This window comes from Tenrec ecaudatus, chromosome 10 (genome assembly GCF_050624435.1).
Source record: "Tenrec ecaudatus isolate mTenEca1 chromosome 10, mTenEca1.hap1, whole genome shotgun sequence".
Classification (NCBI taxonomy): Eukaryota; Metazoa; Chordata; class Mammalia; order Afrosoricida; family Tenrecidae; genus Tenrec; species Tenrec ecaudatus.
In genome coordinates this window covers 65194163-65217073 of record NC_134539.1, presented here as the reverse complement: position 1 = coordinate 65217073, position 22911 = coordinate 65194163, and the positions used below count along the sequence as shown (strand labels likewise).

Below are 22911 nucleotides of genomic sequence, written 5' to 3'. Positions count from 1 at the left end.
AACTAGCCTTCACCACCTCCCATCTCATGAGAACAAGGGTTAAGTAATGGAAGAAGGGCCTTGGGATAGGCCCTCTGCAGATACATCCTCTGGAACGGCAGTCGCCCGGATGTCCAGGACCCTGCCCCGGACACTTAATCCTTGCGAGCTATCCCTGGACAGCATTAAAAGATTAACAGGAGCCCTCGTCTTATGCCTCCATCACTCCATTGGCTGGAAATAAATAATTAGGAAAGAAATCTGAATATATTCTGATCCTTCCCAATAAAAAGCTAATCAATGGGTGCACTTGGATTTTTATCAGCAAAAGAACAGGGAGAGCCCATGGGTAGAGCTATATGGTTCTCCATCTGGAGGTGCATCTGATTTACCATTTTTCAAGCCCCGCAGTAATGTCCTCTTCTTTCTTCTTAACCCTTTGAACTGATGGCCAAAGAGAACAAAGACTAGGTATGGGATTTATTAAAACACATTCTTTGCTTGAAATAAGCTCCTGTACACATTATTTAATTAATTTATTTTAAATCATTCGATTGGGGGCTCATACAACTCTTTTTAAAAAATCATTTTATTGAGGGCTCGTACAACTCTTAGCACAATCCATAAATCCATCCATCATGTCAAGCACATTTGTAGCCATCATCATTCTCAAAACATTTTTCTATGTGAGCCCTTGATAGCAGTTCCTCATTTTCCCCCCTCCCTCCCCCACCCTTCCTCCCTCCTGAACCCTTGATAATTTATAAATTATTATTAATTTTTCATGTCTTACAGTGACCAATGTCTCCCTTCACCCACTTTTCTGTTGTCCACCCCAGAGAGAGGGGGTTATATGTAGGTCCTTGTGATTGGTTCCCCCTTTCTCCCCCAGCTTCCCCTTCCCCTCCTGGTAACGCTATTCTCATTATTGGTCCTAAGGGGTTTATCTGTCCTGGATTCCCTGTGTTTCTAGCTCCTATCTGTACCAATTGTGTACATTATTTTTTACCAACAAAAATGTTCCCACAATGGCCTTCGGCTTCTTTAGCAGGTAGCTTTACGCAGAGCACCATGCCTTCACGTGTCCTTGCTGTGTCTCGCCATAGGTGGCCATTGTGTGACGGAATGTAGTCCGGGCTTCTACAGTGACCCAGACGTGGGAGAATGCGAGCCCTGCCACCGAGCCTGTGGAACCTGCACAGGTCCAGGCCCCGAGGCATGCAGCAGCTGCCTTGAGGGGCTGCAGCTGCTGTATGGGAAATGTGTCAGTCCTGTCCAGACCCAGGTGGAAGGCACATTCTGGAATGGTAGGTGTCTCCCAAGCAAGAGACCCCGGGGTCTAACTTCCTACCCTGCCTCCCTCCCCTTTGAACCCTTACTTCTGCAACCCCCATGAAGACTGGCCAGGGAAACAGCAGAGAGGGGAATCAAGGTGGCCCTGCCCCCGGGGACTTCCGGGTGCTTGCTGTCCAGGTAAGTAGGAGACTTTGGTTGGCATGTGGCCAGAAAGGGGCACCGAAGAGTCACTTACTTGTGGCATTGCCCCTAAGTTTCTCCCTGGGCCAATCTGACTACCCTGATTCCTGGCCTGCCCCATAGATGCTACAAAATTGCTACACCAGGTCCTCCTGGCTGGGACCTTTCAGAAGCAGGACAGCAGACCTTTCTTCTGAGGTGCTTGGGAGCGGGTTCACGCTGCCATCCTTCCTCGTGGAAATAAGGACTTAACTGTTTATACCCCGGAGGGACCAGAAGATATAAAGAGAGTCATAAGAAAATTACCCAAACTCCTTTTTTTTTTCTCAAAAAGTTTGGACTTCTAACATGGGCATATATTTTTATACACGATAAAGGAAATATAGCCAACAGAGTAGTGTTGTTGTTTTTTTTCCCCCACCCACAGCCAGGTAAACAAGGAAGAATTTTCCTAAAGCAATGGAACTTTCCATAAAATGATGGATCTTTAAGATTAATTATGAGAACTCAATACCATTCAAGCTTATTTTTTTAACAGGTGCCCTCCCTAGTAGCAGATGAGGGAAAGTGGATGGCTAGTGAGGGGGAAATGAAGAAGGAAAAATATAGGACATTCGGATCAAACAGTGAAGACCCACATCGATCTCAGTCTTACCCTGAGTCATTAACATTTCTCTCACTTTTAAGCATCCATCACAGGCTTCCTTGCAAGGTAACTATGGACCTTCAGTGTGATTTCTCCAAGCCTGAGGTGGTTCCAAACAAAAGAGCTTCTTTCTGGAAAAATCAGCCTCACAGAACAGACAAACTCATGGAAACAAGACATGTTCTCTGCTTGACGTCTCGCCAGGAGATTGGCCAAAGGGTCATGTCCGTGCAGAAGTGAGAACAGCTCATAGGAGGTCCACCCAGGCTGAGAGAGGGACAGGTGGGGGCAGGGGCAGAGTGGACATCTATGGCCGCAATCGCCTATGACAATAACAAGGAGCAGCTGGGAGCCATCGCGAACCCAGTGGCCAACGGCCAAGGGGAGCACAGGGCCCATTTCAGAGACACCCAGATCGGGATATCTCCCGTGAATTATAGCTGAACCAAAATTCTGAAAAAGAATGTGTCCGGCATTCAGGCATTCGAGGGGCAGTGCGCGCCAAGAGGAAAATGGTCTGGCGCTGTGTTGTAGCTCAGAACATCTGTATTTCATCTGGCTAGCAGATGATGGGAAGGTCCAGGGAGCCAAGAGCCAGAGCAGATTTGATTTCCCACATGATTACCCTTCCCTTCAACTGGACTACGCATTCTGCAAGCAGAGATTGGGCTTTGATTGTCCCCCTTTGCTGGAGCACCGCACCCATCCCTCCACATTTTCTACTATCGAAATGTGATGTTTGTAAAAAGATAAAGGAATTCGTCCATTTGGGAGTTGAGCTCTCAGAAGCAGATGAGACTGTCTCTTGTGGCTGAACAAAGCAATAAAGTCCATGACATGGATGTGCTTTTTCATGTCTGTGATCTATGAAATAAAGCACGCAGACCAGCCACAGAGAGAGGGGGTATTGTGGAAAAGTTTATCCCTGGGCCAGGTAAGGCCATCCCTCCCTCAGCTTCCCTAGCAGTCTGGGCACTGGAGTTCGTAGCCCATGGGAGATGTATTCCACAAAGCCCTGGGAGTTCGGGGCCAGGCCTCCGACTTCTGGTTGAAACAAGGGTGAGCGTGTCATAGGAGAGCACACAGTCCCAGGGAACTAGCACTCACCAGCCCCACCTTTCAGATGATGGAAAGCAGACTGCAGTCACCCTGGGTGACCGCTGGGGAAGCCCAGCGTGGGGCTTTGAAGCGGTTCATTCCAGTTTGTATAGGTCACTCTTGTGTACTCAGAAGCACCTGGGGTGGGGTGGGGTGGAAAGGCACGTTCTCAGTAGGAGGCCAGACCAGAATGAACGGGTTTGAAGCCCTGGACCAGACCAAGGACATCATGTTTATGAGACAAGGTAGCTGCCTGGGTGGCACCAGGAAGGTTTTCTCTCACTTTCCTTTCACACAGATTTGGGGACGAAAGGAACAAACCTCGGTTCATTTCTCCACTGCTCCCTAGTGGAAACACAAGGTCACATTTTCTTTGGAGGACTGCAACCAATCCCACGATCCCAGGAGTTGAGGTTGGCGCGCGTTGGGAAAATACCCGACAGCAAGAACCCCGACGGTTGTTCGGTGAGCATCGCTTTGAATGAAATGGCTAACGAGAGTGGCTGTGACAATGACAAGAGGGTCACCATTCTTAGTCAACTACCAGCACAGTGGGGACGCGACGGAGGTGTCTCCATACACTGGATCAGGCCTGGTAATGGATGCTGAACCGTTTCTCCAGCCAAGAAGTCAGCGCCCATGATGTTGCTCAACCCTCTCTGTTCTCCCCACACAGAAATGCCATTGCCTAAAAAGTATTGTTTTCTCTGCAGAGCCTCTTCTACAGTCACTAAGACGTCGTGAAGAGTATTTCAGACACTCTCTAACAGGAAGCAGTACTATTAATGATGAAGCAGACAGCTCGGGGTCTCAGCAATGACTCAAACATCCCACAAAGCCAGTCCAGGTGGAGACATTCAGGTGCCGCGGACCACTGGCTTTGAAAGAAAGACGAGGAGGGCTCCCACTGATTTCCTAACACCATTGTTGGACATGGAAACCATTTTCGCTGTTCCTGTCGACCACCTGGGTCCTCTGACATGCTTTCCTCTCTCGTATATAGAAAGTTGCAGGAGAATCCCTGCGGATATTCCCTACTCACCTAGCTCCATCACTGATCCAAACCGTACATGCAGGAGGCTCTGAGTGAATGTGCTGATGATGGTCTAATCCACAGAGCAGAGGCATGGTGACTTACCTTTTCATCTCTGACTAGCCCCTATTACATTATCACTCGCCTACCTTTTGATTTTATTACACTGGGCCGAAGACGGACATCTGAGACTGGGGAAACAGAAAGCCACACCCACATGAGAGAAAAATCTCAGGGATTTTTGTGAGGAACTTCAGAGATGCCACGAGAGTCTGGTTTTTAGAAGGACCTTGTAGAGATGTTGTCTCACTCAACTTAGAAATGAGGAATTTTTAAAATGTGATTTTATTCATTTGACATTTTGTTCTTTCAAGTGCCGTTTGGGTGAAAGCTTACAGAACATAATAGTTTTCTGTCCAACAATGTACACTGATTTTGGTTCTTGGCACTGTTGCATGGCCCCCGAGGTAACGGCACGCTTCCGTGCCCCAGGCTCTGCACCCCACCCCCATTGGCTCATCTCCTTTCCTGCCCCTCCTCACCTGCCGAGCTGTGCTTCTGGCGAACTTTTGTTGGCTTATAATGAGAAGTATGTTCCTCCTTGGTGGGGGTGTTCACTCTACAGGCCTGTCTGTTGCTTAGCTGAAGGTTGAATATTCAGGAGTAGGGTCAGTTCCAGGTTTGAAGGGGGTCTGAGGGTGACAGTCTTTGGGGCTTCATGAGTCTCCATCAGACAAGTAAGCAAGTCTGGTCTTTTTCTACTTTAAATTTTGTTCTACATTTTCTCTTCTTTCTTTCTTTCGCTCGATAGTTGGGCACCATCTAGGTCTTCTTATCTCTGGGTAATGGATGCCATAGATCACATTCTCCATTAGTCCTTTGGACTAAATTTTTTTCTTGAGACTTTGATTTTCTTCACTCTGTATTGTTCTGGACAAAGAGATACCAATAGTTGCATCTTAGAGGGCTGCTTGCAAGCTTTTAATACTCCCATTGTACTCACTGAAGCAGGCTGTAGAACATGTCTTTGTCGAGTATAGTATGCCAATTGACCTAGTTGTCCCCCAAGACGGTGGGCTTATGTTCCCAGCTCCAGAAATTCATCCCCTCAAGGACTTTTGTTATAGCTAAGATTTTTCCAGAACTTCCCCCCCTGTATGTTCTGCAATATTATTGGATACATTTACAGCACAATCACATTAAAAATCCTCTGCCACGCCTACGAGTACTCCCAGGTGTACTGCCATTCACGTCCCCATAGCTACGGGGCTGCATGGCTAACTGCGCATCTGTTCCTAGATGCTGTTTGCTGTGCTGTTATTGCAGATTGGGTGAATAATCTTGCTCTCCTCCCGGCAATTTTCTTTACCTTTGGTCATGTTGTGTTATTCCCCCAACTCCCCGACACACCCCGCCCCCCACCCCACATTTGATAATGCCTTTCCCTTCACCCTCATTATTACATGTCAATTCATTTTTAGTTCTTTTTGTGTTAGTTTGGGTAAACTAGAGAAACAAATCCATAGAAACTCATGTGTATAAGAGAGAGTTTTACACGAAGTGTAATTGTACATTAAGAAAGCATCCCAACCCAGTCCAGTCCGAGGCCATAAAACCAATATTAATCTGTATGTCCGATATCAATCTATAAAGTCCTCTTCAGACTCACGAAACGCATGCAATGAAGCCAAATGCAGGATGGTCACAAGTCAGTGGGTAGAAAGGCTTTGGGTCCAGTGGCATTGTAAGCATCTCAGTGCTGGCAGGGGTCTCTATGTAGCTTCTCCGGCTTCAGAGGTCTGGTTGCATCTGGGTAGGTCCATGTGGCTTCTCCAGCTTAGGGCAATAGCGTAGTTCCATAGTTCCGTAATTCCATGTGTCTTGTCAGCTGCAAAGTCTCCTAGGGAGTGAACCCGAAGGAGAGACTCTCCCGTCTCCAGGGAGGTAATTCCAAAGATTTTCCAGAATTCTCAGGGGAAGGAGATGTCCACAGAGGCCCCATTGGCTGTGTTCCGATTGACCGGCTAGACTCTACCCCTGAAATCTTAATCCTCAAACTGACAAATGATGATATAGCTCCCACACTTATCCAACCAGAACTCAGTGGGATCAAGAGTCTATTGCTGCGTCAATAAGGCCGCCTTCTGAAACTTCTGGCCAGTGGTGGAACGGAGCACTGTGTCAGCTTGTGCTAGTCATTAAGTACAAATGTAGTAAGTGGGTTGTTAAGCCATTAGCAACTTAAAATCAGCCATGGTGGGAGTTTTAACACCATGGGATTTGAAAAGCACTATAAATCAAGTTGTTGTTTTAGTTCCAGAGAGCTAGTTTACCAGCACACCACTCCTTTGGTCTCTATCAAACTAAATTGGGAATTAATTACTGAAAAATCACCTGAATGGATATGTACTATAGAGTTAGGCAGAGCTGAAGTCAGATAATGCCTCTGTGATTTGCTAGCTATGACTCTGAGCAAGTTCCTCATCCTCTCTCAGCCTCAGTTTCTTCAGCTATAAAATGAGAATAGAAAACAACACCGTCCAAGGTTGTTTGGAGAATTAAGGGAGAGAAGACTTAGAATGCTCCCAGTACAGGGCACGCACATAAGAAAGTGAGTCTCTTCCCTAACCTTAGCCCCATCCTGTGTGCACACACTAACCATCCCACCAGCCCACTTCCAAAGCAACCTTCTTTAACTCCTGAAAGAAAACACGCTCAGAAACCCACAGGGATGCTGGTCTTCGGAAAACAGCCCTACCAAAGACAGGATGCTCAGTCAGGAGGCCTCATGGCCAGGCAGCGCTCTGACTCCATCAGGATGGTGTGCTCACAAAAGAGTTCAGAGCATGATTATGCACAGTAGTAGCTGAAAAAGGGGGGGGGGGTGAAGTTACTAAAAAAATTCAGACAAATAACATGAAAACTACTGGAAATGGTTTCAGTGAAAACTTTTATGACAAGATAAACCTTGTGGAGGATCTATAAAGCTTGGGGAAAGGGTTACTTCTTTCATACAAGGGGGCATCCCAAAACATCCGGAATTGCGTTGGGCAGAGCAGAGCTTTAATTATAATTATACTTGTATAACTAAGTGCATTTTATAAATAAGTGCAAAACTATGGAACTATTATCACATTGTATTGTCTTATACTGAGTACACGAACATCCAAACTCAATGCCACCCACTGGATTCCGACTCACCCAGAACCTATAGGACAGAGCAACACTGCTCTTTGGGTCTCCGGGTCGTTAACTCTTTAGCGGGTACATGTAATATACTCACAGGTTCAGTGTGAAAACGGGAATTCTACTGCCAATGGAAGCACAGCAGATATTACTTGGGGGGTGGGGGATAAAGGGTGCGGTATATCTTCTTTTGAGTTATCATTTTTACATTCACAACAACAACAATACTGTATTTCTTTTACTGAAAAAGAGCCCGTGCCCATCGTGAGACCATCTTTGGGGAAGAACCGGCTGCAAGAACGACGAAGGTGGAAAGTTCAACTCAAAAGAGGTAACAGGGGAATCGAACCAAGAGAGTCTCAGGCAGGACCCAGGCCCGCAGCAGACCTGAGACCAAAGCGCTGAGGTCTCAGGCAGGGAGCGGAGTGGGGGAGGGTCGGGAACCGAAAATTGGGGGAACTCCATCCCTGGAAGGTCACCATTGGCGGTGCCTGGCACGCACAAGACATCCCTAATAACCCTAAGACATTACACTGTCTTGATGAAAATGATGTGTTTGTTTGGGGGTGGTCCTGTCTCGGAGCAGAGGGGTGGGAGAAAGAACCTATGATCAAGATCAAATTACATTTACACAGAGAAGAGTGAAATTAAGCCACTAACCTTTTATATTTTATTACAAAGTCAGTCTTTAGAAAAAGCGTTTTCACATTATGATATGTATGCTAAGCTCTAGCATAAGTCTAGCTGGGGAGAAGAGCATCGCCCATTGCCCACACGCACTCGCTGAACTAAGGAAGCACGTTGGCTCAGGGGGTAAGTGGTCCGCCCATAACCGAAAGGTCTGGAATTCGAACCCACCAGCTACTCCACAGGAAAAGTGTCACAACTTTGAACCCCCACAACAGCCCATCTGCTGAGTCTGAGTGGAAAGCTATTCAAATAACCACGGGGAATTGCTAAATGAAACGTATGGACGGGGCGCCCTCTCGTGGAGAAAGTAAAACACTACAGAAATTTAAACCAAGTGGACAGTAAAATATCTAATGTCACAATGTAACTATAAATATATGGATGGGTGTGTAGATATGTTGTGATGGTTTTAAATAGCGTAGTGTAAATTAAAACTCATAAACTTAGAAGCACAGCCTTTACTAATAAAGATGATAAAAGCAACAAGCAATCATCCAATGACCTGGACTCAGCTTTAAAGCTCTTCCAGGTGCCCCGCGAGCAAAGATCATTCTTGTCTGATCAGTGCTGCAGCAGCTGGTCTCCAGTAGGTAAGCATTTTGCTTGCTTGATCTTGGGGACAGAGTTGTCTGCTGCCCATCATGCTGCTGTTTTCTCTCAGAACTTTCTCTTTAATTAAATGGCCTCGATCAGGTTAACACACAAGTCAACTATGTTTGGGCAAATCCAGAAACTACCATCCTTGTGTGTCGGGTTCATCTGAGTTCTTAACAGCGTCCCCAGAGAGAGCTCATCATTCATACGGTGATCCGCTTCCAATAGCGCATGGGAAAACAAGGGCAGTGTTGGACCTCCACATTGTCATATAAACTGACAGACATGTACGCCTACATCTGTGTGCATTGGGATCTCTGTTCCCTGGTTACAAGTCTAGGCAGCTTTTTAAGCCATAAGTGCCACCGTAACAGGGAAACAACGCTTCCCAGTCTCTAAAAGGTACAGAGAAGGATAGAGGGAGAGACATAAATCAACAGCCTTGGGGATGGGCACATGGCAAAACCAGGAAATCAGGGAGAAGAAGCCGCAGGGGAAAAACGATCACTGATCACTTACTGACCTCCCCTGTTAAGCAATCCATACACGGCATCTCAGTCAGTCTTCACAACAGCCTGGTAAAGGAAAAATCATTTCCTCTCTCACGGAAAGACCCTGAGGATTTAACTGCTGTATCCATGGTGACCCCACCAGCAAGCAACCACAGCTGGCTCTGAAGGCAGGTGAGATGAGCGAGCCAACTATGCCGGACTGACTCTCAGGGAGAGAAGGGAGAAATGAAAGCAAGGAGGGAGGGGTTTGGAGGGCAATGGTAACACCCCAACCACTGGCTGGGTGCCAGTCATCCATAGCACACGTTCTGCATGACAATGTCCCTGTTATTAATCCCCTGCCTGAAGCTGAGATGCAAATTCTGAAGTTTGTGTTTGGTCTCAACATGCATTGACTGCGTGAAATCTTTGAGGCTGTTCCATAGTCTTTGAAACTGCCTTATGGAGTTGGTCACCTTAGCCAACTCCCAGGCGACCCACTGGGAGCACTAACTCAGAGCGAGTTTGGTTGCTTGGCACTCCTCTCGTGGGAAGCATACATGCGAACAAAACCCCACTCTGCCCAGCGCAATACTGTTTTGGGGGTGTACCCCCTCTTATGAGAGAAGTGACCTTTTTCACTTTACATATCCCTACAAGGTTCAAGACAACCTTGTTAGATCCCACACTTTCTGTTGCTGGGAGTTTGTAAGCAAAGGCCAATGTCAAGGAGTCAGAGGAAGAGAAAACCGAAATGAAATATGTCTGGTGGGCAATGGACTGATGGAGACTGGAAGAGACGCAGGAGGGGAGATTCCTTGCCCCTGAGATTTTTTGTGAACACTACCAGATTGTGAGTTTACTCAAAGGAGGAAATTGACTTCTTGTTCCTGTCTTTACACAGCTATCTTCAGGGAAGACCAGACTTGTCATCCTTCTTGTAAAACTTGCAATGGGTCTGCGACACTGTGTACCTCATGTCCGAAAGGTGAGTATGGAGTCTGATGGAGGGCAGTGGTTGGTTCAGTTCATGCCAACACAGGTAGGTATATTAGGAGCTTTGTAGGTCCGTGATCAATCCCATAACATGCTCCTATCACAAAGGTTATGCTGGAAAAACGCAGAAACCCAAGCATTGGCCAGCACTGAAAACTGGCTTTCAAAAGACAGAAATCAAGAGGGAAGAAGTGTTTATTAACCCAATCGCATGATTAAGCTATTAGTTATGTGGCCAGAGAATTTGCTAAGACTTAACTCTGGTTGCCATCAGCTAGGTTAGTAGTTCAAAACCACTTGCCTCATCTGAGAAGAAAGCAATGGGACTGACAGTTCTGGAGAGACTTGGGGGAAGGGAGCAGTGAGCAAGCAATGCCATAGTCAGGGGAACAACTAGGGAATTAAAATCAACAATGAGGCGTATGTAGAGATCACAGTGGTGTTGGAGCAACAGTGATCTAACTTAGGAATTCCTAAGTGGTAGAAGAAGGGCAAGCATGATGGTGGGGCAGGAGGAAAGTAAAAGGAAACAGAAGAAAGATCTAGGAAGCAAAGCTATAGAAAGAGGTATAAACATAGGTGTGCACTCATTTAAATATATCAGTTCATAAAAATAGAGGTATTGGCCTATGTACACATATTTATATGGCAATACATTGAGGAAGTGAATGGACTTTGGGCCTCTACTCATGCTCTCCCTCAACACAAAAACACTAGGTTCTAAGAACCTGGCATTCTGTGATGCTCACCCTACTGGCATGATCGCTGAAGACAAAATAGGTGCATACACAAATGTGGTGAAGAAAGATAATGGTGCCTGACTATCAAAAGATATAGCATCTGGAGTTTTAAAGGCCTGAAGTTATACCAGGGGCCATTTAGCAGAGAAGCAACAAGCCCACAAGGAAGAAGCCTATCAGCCTTTGTGATCATGAGGTGTCAATGAAATCAGGTAGCAGGTGCCAGAAGACCCAAAACAAACAAACAACAAACATATTGTTGAGAATGAGGGTGGTCGGAGCAGAGACCCAAAACCCATCTGCAGAAAATAAGACATCCCCTCACAGAAGAGTCACAAGGAAGGGATGAGTCAACTAGGGTGTAGTATAGCACCGATGAAACACACAGCACTCCTGTGGCTCAGTGAGGCTTCCTCACCCCCCACTGTCATGATCCCAGTCCTGCCTTTCAGTTCTGGCTAGACCGGAGCATGTACACTGGTTCAGATAAGAGCTCAGGACACACAGAATTCAGGCCAGACAAACCCCTCAGGAACAGAAATAGGAGTGGTGATACAGGAGGGTAGGGGGAAGTTGGGCGGGGGGGGGGGGGGGGATAGGAAGGGGGACCCGATCACAACAATCGACATATAACCATCACCACCAGAAACCCCCTCCTCCCACCCCAGGGGGATGAATGATAGAAACAGGGGTGAAGTGAGAAGACAGTGGTTGGTGTAAGATATGAAAACAATCGTAATCTATCATTTATCAAGGGGTCATGAGGGTGGAAGAGGGAGGAGGGAGGAAAAAATAGAAGCTGATACCAAGCGCTCAAATAGAAAGAAAATGTTTAGAAGATGATGGTGGCAACATATGTACAAATATGCTTGATGCAACTGATGTATGGAGTGTCGTAAGAGCTGTGAGAGCCCCAGATTAAAGGAAGAGGCTTTGGGATCTCATAAATACATACAGGTTGGGAACCACCTGGGGCAGTTCCATTCTGTCAGATACAGTGGGAACTGACAATGAGTTTTTGTTTTGTTTTGTTTTTGAAGGGTGTCATTACCCTTTAAGTGTACCTTTAAAGTACATTAGCCGAAACAAGGAAATTTAAGGGGAAAAGATACAAACGAGTATAAAGAGACGGCCTCTTATTGCCATCTTCCTTACTGATCCTGAATTTAGCAGGGAGGAGGGGGAAGCAAAGTTGACTTGCTTTGTCCTAAGAGGCCACACAAAACATCCATAAATAAACGGCTACCAGAATGAGGGGACTATTTGATTAAGTCAATACGTTATGAGAAAGGATGTTTTGATTCTGTTAAAGTGGTCGTGCTCAAGGCCATGTCGGTCTGTGCAATGCTCACAGTAACATGTGATGACAAAAACACACGTCGCCACCGAGTCGATTCTAACTCATGGAGCCTCACATGTTTCAGAGTAGAACTGGGCTCCACAGAATCTTTGATGGTGGTGACCCCATGGAGGTAGACCACCAGAGCTTTCTTCCATGGTGTCACTGCGTGGATTTGAACCACCAATCTTTCAGCGAGTGAGTGAGTGCAAACTGTGTACACCCGCCAAGGATCTTCACAGGTGTGGCCTGATTGCAATTGGATACACAATAAAGAAGGCTGCATTCAAAATTTGAAGGGACTGTCCTTGAGTTTGGGGCTTGGAGTGATGTTTAATCTGTTTTCTTTAAAAGTGGCCTCATCTGTTGCTATTACTGCTGTCTCTGTTGAAACTCAATTGTCTCTCAGGATGGTTGTCTGGTGTGTTGATAAGCTTGGCCTTGGGAAAGCACAAGGGTAGATTCCATCAATGAGACTGATCGACTCAGCAAAGCCAAGCCCCAGAGTAGCCCGCACCCAGTATCAGTAGCAAAGTAAAAGAACACATTCCACCTCTTATCAGCATTCTTCTGGAACTGTAACTCCTCTCGGACAGTTTGGCATTACTAATAGAAACTCTGGTAAGGCTGAAATCACTGCTCTGTGTCCTCAGGGGCTGTGTTAATTTGGGTAGACTAGAGAAACAAATTCATAAACACACATATGTGTATAAGAAAGAGTTTTATATACAAGAGGAATTGAACATTGAGAAAACATCCCAACCCAGTCCAGTCCAAGGCCATAAGTCTGATATTAGCCCATATGTCTGATACCAATCTATAAAGTCCTCTTCAGACTCATGAAACACATGCAATGAAGCCAAATGCAGGATGGTCACAAGACAGTGAGTAGAAAGTCTTTGGGTCCAGTGCCGTTGTAAGCATCTCAGTGCTGGCAGGGCCCTCTCTGTGCCTTCTCCAGCTTCCGAGGTCTGGTTGCATCCATGTGACTTGTCTTCTGCAATGTCTCCCAGGAAGTAGCAGAGAGAGAAGTGTCTTCCGCCTCCAAGAAGAAATGACCAGATTTCCCAGAATTCTCAGGAGAAGGCCATGCCCACAGAAGTCTCATTGGCTATCTCCAGATTGACACCCTAGACTCCACCCCTACACTTTTTAAAAATTTAATCATTTTAGTAGGGACTCATACAATTCTTATCACAATCCATACATACATCCATTATGTCCAGAACATATGTACATTTGTTGCCATCATCATTCTTAAAATATTTGCCTTCTACTTGAGCCCTTAATATCTGCTGCTCATTTTCCCCCTCCCTCCCCACTGCCCCCTACCTCATGAACCCTTCATCATTCATAAGTTATTATTATTTTGTCACATATTACACTGTCTCCTCCTACCTTCTTCGCTGCTGTCCCTCCCCCAGGGAGGAGGCTATACATAGATTCTTGTAATTAGTTCCCCCTTTCTACCCCACATTCTCTCCACCCTCCAGGCATCACCACTCTCACCACTGGTCCTGAAGGAGTCGTCTGTCCTGGATTCCCTGTGTTTACAGTTGCTCTCTGTACCAATGTACATCCTCTGGTCTAGCCAGATTTGTAATGTAGAATTGGGATCATGATAGTGGGGTGGGGAGGAAACATTTAAGATCCAGAGGAAAGTTATATGTTTCATCGTTGCTTCCCTGAACCCTGACTAGTTCATCTCCTCCCCACAACCCTTCAGTCTCCACTCTGCACTCACCCACATTTTCAATGATATGATTTTTTGTTCCTTGATGCTTGGTACCTGATCCCTTCAACAGTTCATGGTCACACAGGCTGGTGTGTTTCTTCCATGTGGGCTTTGTTGCTTCTGAGCTAGATGGCCACTTGTTTATCTTCAAGCCTTTAAGACCCCAGATGCTATATCTTTTGATAGCCGGGCACCATCAGCTTTCTTACCACATTTGATTATGCACACGTTTGTCTTCAGTGATAGTATCAGGAAGGTGGGCACCCACTGATGTGATTTTTGGTTCTTTCATGCCTAATAACTGGTCCCTTCTATACCTCGTGGTCAGCCAAGCTCACCCCCACACTCTTAATCCTTAAATTGACACCAAATTTGGTGACTACCACAGAGCCTCTGGAGAGGTTAGAATCCTTTGTGGGTATCTGTCAGGACAGACACACGATGGTGATTCTCAACTGCCCTCTCCCTTGTCTCTAGGTGCGTACCTACTGGCTCAGGCCTGTGTCACCTCCTGTCCCCAGGGGACATGGCCCTCAGCAAGGAGTGGCAGCTGTGAAAACTGTCCAGAGGACTGTGCCTCTTGTTCTGGAGCCGATCTTTGCACCGAGTGCCAGAGTCAGCCTGACCACCAGCTCTTCATCCACGGGGGCAGGTGCTACTCCGCGTGCCCAGAGTAAGTTTCCCTCTCCCCTGGACATCCAGTTCATGCGCACTCCACTTTGAGGGAAATGACATCCTATTCACCAAAGACCCAGTCTCCTCCATGGGTAGAGTATCCTTCTAGACATCTTCTCCGGACAGCGTGATGCCACTGTTGGCCACAGAAAATTTCCTCGTGACTCCCAGGCTTTCTAGAGACATGGATTGTGAATCAACCCCTGAAACAATTACCCTGAGATCATCTGCAGACCTTAGGACAGAAATATCCCCCAAGTCCTCTTAGAGCAAAACAGTAGTTTGGCGGAACTAGTAAGAAAGTTCTGCCTTGACTATTACCCTCTCTGGGGACCATCTGTTTATAGAGAATAAAATTGACAACAGCAACTCGAAAGATTAGATAGGAACCTAAGGGGGCAGTGAGTTTGTGTCACTGAGGAAAGAAGATCACAGATTGGAGGGCAACGCTGACTGTAACTCCTGCCACTAAGTTGTGTGTATAGAAGCTGGTGTTGTCTGTGTATATCAAGGGGGTACCAGAAAAAAACAAGACGGAACAAAGCTTTGTTAGGCGGAGCTTTCTCAGTGCACATTTTTCCCACTAGGCAAGCATGAGCGACTCACTCAGAGTTAGTGCACCCAGTGGGTCACCTGGGGAGGTTCTCTTTGGCCACCGTGAATTTTTTTCATAAAAGAAGTTTCACCCAAACTTCTTTTTTTGTGATGGCCAATTTAAGAAAACAGCATGTAGCTTTGAAATTTTGTTTCTTGCACGGGGAAAAACACCACAGAAACTGTTGTCATGTTGAACACAGCTTACAAGCTCAGTGCTATGGGAAAAACTCAAGTGTATGAGTGGTTTTCTCATTTCACAAAAGGTGAAATGTTGATGGATGACAAACCTCATTCTGGACAACTTCTCAAATGGACACAAATGTCAACTCCTAGTGCATTTAGAGTTCCTTCCACCAGGTCAGACTGTTAATTAAGTTTTCTATTAAGAGATTCTGAAAAGATTGCATCACAGTGTGTGATTAAAAAAAAAACCCATCTGATTTGTGGCAGAAAGGGTGCTGGTTTTGCCACCACAACAATGCACCTGCTCATGCAGTCATCACAGGGCGCCAGTTTTTGGCAAAAGAACAGCATGCCTCTCTTGCTTGTACCTGACTCACCTGACCTTGCTCCATGTGACTTCTTTTTGTTTCCACGAATGAAGAGGGACACGAAAAGATAGCAATTTGATGACGTAGAAAATGTGAAGAAAAGATGAGGGAGAAGCTATCAGCCATCCAAACAGATGGCTTTGAAAAATGTTTCTAAGAATGAAATCACAGATTTGACAAATGTATTAAGTGTAATGGAGAGTACTTTGAAGGTGATCAGGTTGTTTTATAAAAAAATAAATAAGTACATAGCTTTGAAGAAAAAAATCCAGTTTTTTGGGTACTCCCTTGTATTCTCAGCAACAAAACAAATAAAATACAGAAAAATAAATAAGTAGGAAGAACAAACAGATTGGTATCAGGAAACATTTAGCAACAAGTCGCCTCAATGGCAGGTGAAATAACAAACCATGAGGTCTCATATCCCATGGGACTAGACGTTTGGAAACTTAATGCTGATAAGTTCAGTGGCCAACGATGTCCCCCAAACCCCACAGCCGGCTCAGTTTGCTACTGCATCATTCTTAGCATCTCCTAGACCAGCCTGCTCCTCTCCCGGTCCCGAGCTGCCTGGTCTTACACAACATCGCCACTGTGTGCAACCCCAACTACGGTGCCTCCATCTTTACTTCTGTTAGAAGAAAAGAAAGTTTTACCAGACCGTACTATTCATCTTATTGGCCATCCCCTATTATCAGCTGTCCTCGATTTCCTTTACTCCCCTCTCTCCTTCCGTAAGCAACCACTACTCTGCACACCTCCTCTATGAACACGCCCGATGAACGGCATCGGGGGTACTTTGTGACCGGCTTCTTCTACCTAGCATGATGGTTTCAAAGTCCATCCTGGCCTGGGTATTTGAGAAGAGGTTAATGAATAGCTGCTCTTAAAAGATTTTGTCACACAAGTTGGAGAAGAGGGAAGAAAGGACCAGCGTAAGAGATCCCAGTGGGAGAAGACAGCTCAGGAGCGACACAGACACCGGGGAGGCATGGAACTCACAGATTTCTGTCTCCAGGCTCAGCGGGCAGCAGAAGAATCACTACAAAGCAAAGGTGAAGGCCAGAGATCTACTTATCAGTCAAGTATTGCTTCCTCATCAACTTTCCCCATGGTGGCTTGAACTGGTTGTCATGAGTACCACCGTACTGATTGAATCACTACCTCTTTCCCCAAGTTTCTCTTGGACCCTACAAGTGCTCATGGGATTGAAAATACCTTAAAACAAGGAAGAAAGACACATGCTTCCCTCCTTTGATTCTTTTAGGCATCAACATTTTGTTTTCCCAAGACTGGGCTTGACCCCCACTGCAGATACAGAGCATCCCAGATAATTGGTATTTGGAGCAGTAGGGAAGCTTCTGGAAAGAGGAGCCCCGGCGGCATCATGGTTCAGAGTTGGGCTGTGACCTGCAAGGTCAGCAGTTTGAAACCACCAGCCATGCCCTTGGAGAAAGGTGGGACTTTCTACTCCAGTCTTAGAAACTCACAGGGGCAGTTCTCGAGGGCGGCGCAAGGGAAGCTCTGCATGGTACAAATGGCGCGCGTGCTCAGCCGGAAACCAAAAGGTGGAAGGTTAGACTCCACTCAGCGGTTGACTTGAGAGGAAGGCATGATGTTCAACTTATGAAGAACCAACTCCGGAGACATGGGTGAAGCCTCAGAGCTCTGGGCCTTGGCTGCCCTCCAGGTCTGGATCTGACCTCACCCCACAGCTTCCTTTTCAGCCAAACAAAAGGCGGGTGCAATGTAAGCGGAGCAATGACACTCGGGTGGCATGTGCGCTTCACAATTGGCAATGCTTTGCGATCAAGAGAGCAGCATTTGTCCAAGGACAACGTTCGGAGGCTTAGGAGGGAAAGACTGGAGGCAGAAACACAGTGGAGAAGAAGGAGCGGTGTTGCGTTCAGGGGATTCCATGAATGAAATGAAGCAAAAGGTGTGCGAATTGGTGAATGCAAAACTGATGACCTGCTCTGTAAGCCTTCACCCAAGTCACAGTAAAATTTTTTCAAAGGATCAGCTAATTGAGCACCTTACTCTCTGCACAGTTCAAATTGAGCACAGTTCCACTCTGAGCCACTAGGTCACGCTAGGTCAGAGTCAAGTCAACAACTGGTTTTCAGTGTAGCTCCTAGGATGGCCTGAACATCTTGAAGGCTATACAATTGGGAGCATGGGGATAGGTCTATGGTTCAAATCCACCAGTCTCTCTGTTGGGGAACGATGAGGCAAACTGCCTCCTTAAACATTTACAGCCTTGGAAACCCTGTGGTGCGGTTTCAGCCTATGCCATGGGGTCACTATGAGTCAGGACTGACCTCAGGACAGTAGGTGGTGTCGTTTCACATCGGGTGATCTCATCTCTGTGCCAACAAAAGGCAGGGAGCCGGAATCTGAGGTGCATACACCGACCAGCTTGCCGTGAGCGGCACTGTTGCTTCTCCTGAGAAATCTCCCTTTTGGGGGTGATGCATCCTGGGATAGCAATAAGATGTATATGAGAGCACAACCTTCTGTGACACGGCTTCCATGGACTCAGAATGATTTATAAACCAGCAACAGTGGCCCCCGATCTCTCAACAGTGGTCTATGGCATATGTTTCTGAGAGAAAAAAGGATGAAATAGTAACATTTATCATTATTGTGATCGCTTAAAAGGCAACAAGGAATTTAAGGTGTTCTCAAATTCACTAAATCTGCACCGATTTGAGGCTTCGGTGTGAGAAGACCAGTCTTCCTGGAAGCACTGGCTGTCACTGTCTTGGGTGTCTGTGAACTATAGCTGGCACTCCAGAGCCTTCTGGCTCTGCTTTGCATACCTGAGCCAAAGAGCTTCAACAAAAAGTACTTTGAATGTAACAATCCAGTACACATGGCCATTTCTCTTCAAAAGAAATTTTTCATATTTGCATTTGTAAATAAAGATAACAGTAAGAATAACGCATTAACCCCCAAAAATGTTTTGTAAAAGCAGGGAAGAGACAGCTGAAGAAGCAGCAGGGTGGATCTGAGTGGGGAAGTGGTGTTTAGCAGAGTGGCGTTCAGAGCACATTCGCAGGTGGCCTGCTGGCCGCCTCCTGATAGGATGTCTGGTGTTCACTGATTGTGGAGTTAGCACCCATCGTTTAACGTCACCATCCAAGCCTCCAACCGTGATTCTCATAGGAGAAAAAGCTGAGGGAGGCCTCTTCCTGCTGCCTCTTCTCAGAAGCTGTGCTCCTACGGTGTCCAGAAACATGTCTGGACGCCTTGGCTTGGCCAGACAGTGAGAAACAATCTGGCAAAATGATGTCTGGATGCTACCCGCCCCTTGGGTGTTTTCTACCAGGATGGTCCAAGGCCAGTGGATGCTGTGAGGATCACAGCTGCCCGCTGGACACCTCTGAGAACTTTCTGGGACATTAGGCATGGGCGCTCACCAGAAACTTAATACCATGCTTAGTATGACTCTCCGAAAGAAAGCAAGTTCCAGAATGTCCACAGTAGAGGAACAGGGTACCCATAAAGCTCTTGTTCAGATAAAACAAAATCTGCCTTACTGCCATTGAGTCCATTTCAACTTCTATGGACCTTATAGGGCAGGGTAGAAGTGCCTGTCTGGGTTTCATGACTTTAACTCTTTCCAGGAGCAGAAAGTCTAGTCTTCCTCCCACGGAGTGGCTGGTGGGTTTGAACTAGAAGATGTGATATATTTGAGAGTGCACTAAGTTTGCTTGATTTTTAAATTTTCTGAAATTCAATCACCCCCCTGGCAATCACATGATCCATTTCTATTCAGCCTTGTCAACTTGTGTCATTAAGAGAGGGACTCGGTGCGACAGCACAGCCGTGTCCTTCTCCTTCCAGTGGTGGAGAAACAGCTAACGAGGAAAATGGGCTAGGAAGCCTGGCATCACATAGGCTGGTAGTTTCAAACTGCTGACCTTGCTCATTACAGCTCAACACATAACTACGACACTGCCACAACTCCTCTTATGGACATATAGGTTCGGATAAATGATGGCTGTGTAAGGGACGGTATGTGCTTCACAGCCCTGTTATAAACTGTTGTTGTTAGCTACTCCTGAGTCAGTCTCTAACTTGTGGCAACCCTTTAACGAGGGAACAAAACACTTCCCAATCCCGTGCCATCCCCACGATTGCTTGCAGATGTTGTGGCCTATGGGGTTTTCATTGGCTGAGTGTCAGAAGTAGGTCACCAGCCCCTGCTTTCTAGTCTGCCATTGAAACCTGGAAAGTTCTGTTGAAACCTGGTCGGTGGCATAGCAGCCCTCAGGCCTCCACGGGCATGCTTGTGGATGAAGTACATTGGCTGGGAATCAAACCTGCGTCTGTCCCCTGCATTAACGACAATAATTCTCCCACGCAATCACCACTCTCCTCTACTATCATGGTGATAGCTGAATAATACAAGGACTATTATGTAGACCAACTGAAATCACTACCTTTGATACCAGGAGCCCCTTTCCTTTAATCTGGTCTCTTTTACGTGCTTCTGCATATTTCAGCTCTTCATCTTTGCCCTCCAAAGAGACACCAGCTATCCTACTATCATTTCCCAAATGTGCTGAAAAGCCTGTGGTTTCATATTCAATGTATTTACAGGTTTGTAAATGATGTGTATAATGTGATGATTTAATAATTCAGTATTAGTTCACATACAGAGAGCCTGGTAGCATAGTGGGTTAAGTTTTGGGCTGTTAATGGTCAGGTCAGTAGTTCAAACCCACAAATAGCTCTGAGGGAGAAAGAAGAGGTTATGTGCTCCCATGAAGATTTGCAGTCTTGGACACCTTCAGGAGCTGTTCTCGTCTGTCCTGAAGGGTTTCTATCAGTCAGAATTGGCTCAATGGCAGATGGGTGAGTAATATATACATATATTGTCTATTCCCAGAAGGAAGCTAATCCCACAAACATACTAACAGTTCCTCAAAGTATGTTTCATGTTTTGCACGAATGCCTACATATCTGTGTTTAAAAGGAGTCATCAGAGGTTGGCTAAGATTTTCCAAAGGTAAACCACTGCCAACCTTATAAGGCACGAAATCCCTTTTGAGCCATTCAAAAATGGAACGAAAAATAACATTACATGGAATCAAAGTTTGTTTCTACACTCAGTTAATGCTTGAATGAAGAGGAAGAACAATTAGCAAAAAAATAAAGGCTAGAATAGGGAACTTAAAAGATGACTAAATTGCATACTAATAAACATATTCATCAGCCAAATAAGTCAAATTCCCGGCAAAAGTCGCTTTTGTCTCTTGTATTATTTTTCTAGCTTATCTCGCTCACCACACACTCTCAGTCAAACCTGTTACAGGATTTGTGCTTCAGGTCATAAAAGCCATGGCCCCGTCATTGTTAGGCTCCATTCCTCTGCCCCCGGGTGTTAACTGATTTCTGTGATCCCTAAAGTCCTCGGTTGTCCTCCCTCTTCCCTCCACAGAGGCTTTTATGCAGAAGCCGGGCACTGTGAACGCTGCAGCTCAGCTTGCGGAACCTGTGAAGGGAATGCCTCCCACTGCCTGTCTTGCAACGGAGATTTCTTGTTGGAGCACGGGGCGTGCCGTGAGACCTGCTCCCAGAGGCATGTGGCTGTGGAGGGCAAGTGCAGGCAGTGCCCAGAGATGTGCCAGGACTGTATTCACGAAGAAACGTGCAAAGGTACGTAGGGCATTTCAGTGGAGTGCGATTCCCATAAGAACTGCAGAGATGCTGACTCACTTCCTTGACTGAAAGGGCTTCATCTCCCTGAGCATCGTGGTGGGAATGACCAGTGTCTTTCCATGGATTCTGAAAGCTAAGGCCCACCAGAACCCTTTGTGCAGGATATCTTTTGCACACTGGCACTGAAGCCCCGAGGGGCCAAGAGTTCAGCTGTTAACTGAAAAGGCAGTGGTTCCATATAGATTTACCATCTTGGAAGCCTGTGGGGCAGTTCTGTTCTGTCCTATTGGGTCATTATGAGTCAGAATTGACAGGACAGCAAAGACCTTTGGGTTTATCAAAGTCCCTGAGTGAGACAAACAGTAAGTACTCAACTACTGGCTGAAAGACTAACAGTTCAAATGTACTCAGAAGCCAGCCCTGGAGACCTGCTTTCTATGATTACAGCCGTGAGACCCCAGTGGAGCACAGTTGTTCTACTTTGCACACAGAGTTCACCACCAATCGGAATGGACTCTCTGACAACTAATCACTAGCAGTCCCTCAAGGGTGCAGCGATGACACGCGACTACAAAACATCGACAGTTGGATTCCCCGCGGTAGCACATTGGAAAGCTGTCCTCGTGATCGACCTCCCCCAAACCCATCACTATAAACCCTCTGGAATACAATTCTACTCTGACGAACATGGGGCAGCCATGACTCAGAGTCTGCTGCTTGGCCACTGGCTTGCTTTTGGTTTGATTGATCACTTAGTGCGTGCCGAGCACCACCCAATTACTGGAGACTGGAGACGCATGGAAGAGTCCAAGGCCCCACCTTGCGCTTGCAAAATCCTGTGGCAAAACTGCCCCTGTGGGCTTCAGAGAGCAGCTCTGTACTAGAATAGGATGGCTTTCACTTCTCCTGTGGTTTTAACAGCTGACAATTTTGGCTGCTGTAAGATGCTAGAAATGACACCACCGGCTATAAATATTGGGGGATTTGTCTTTGTTTTTCTCTAGAATTATCTTGCAAATAAGGCTGTCCAGTGTCCTTCCCAACCTAAGATAATTTGTGTGAAGCTGGAAAAACACTGGCTTTCTACTCCCATAAACACGTACAGTTTTGGAAACCCACAAGAGTTCCTATGAGTAAGCTCGATGGCAGTGAGTTTGGGTTTTGTTTGTTCATTTGTTTGGCCCCATTTAGGGTGAACATTGGGCCGTTAGCCACAAGGTTAGGTACTTGAACCCACCAGCTGCTACTCGGGAGAAATGTGAAGCTGTCTACTTTTGTAGAGATTTATAGTCTTGTAAACTCTATATAGGGGTCAGTCTGAGTCAGAATGGGCTCAATGGCCGTGAGTTTGTTTGGTTTTGGGGTCCTATCTAAAAGAAACTGATGGGGTGACCTAAAATGCTTTCGGTATTCTC

At 46.2% G+C, this 22911-nt stretch overlaps 1 protein-coding gene across 3 annotated transcripts in view; it reads left to right on the top strand.

Annotated features, from left to right (window-relative positions):
• Positions 1-22911, top strand: part of PCSK5 (proprotein convertase subtilisin/kexin type 5) — a 516123-nt gene that overhangs the window by 456663 nt on the left and 36549 nt on the right. For 2 of the 3 annotated variants that reach the window (XM_075560523.1, XM_075560525.1), the window contains 5 exons: positions 1086-1286; positions 7669-7749; positions 10098-10181; positions 14481-14676; positions 21276-21493. In XM_075560523.1, the coding sequence (XP_075416638.1) occupies positions 1086-1286; positions 7669-7749; positions 10098-10181; positions 14481-14676; positions 21276-21493 (780 nt within the window). The remainder of the gene's footprint in view (positions 1-1085; positions 1287-7668; positions 7750-10097; positions 10182-14480; positions 14677-21275; positions 21494-22911) is intronic. The other variant, XM_075560524.1, reaches the window with a different exon arrangement.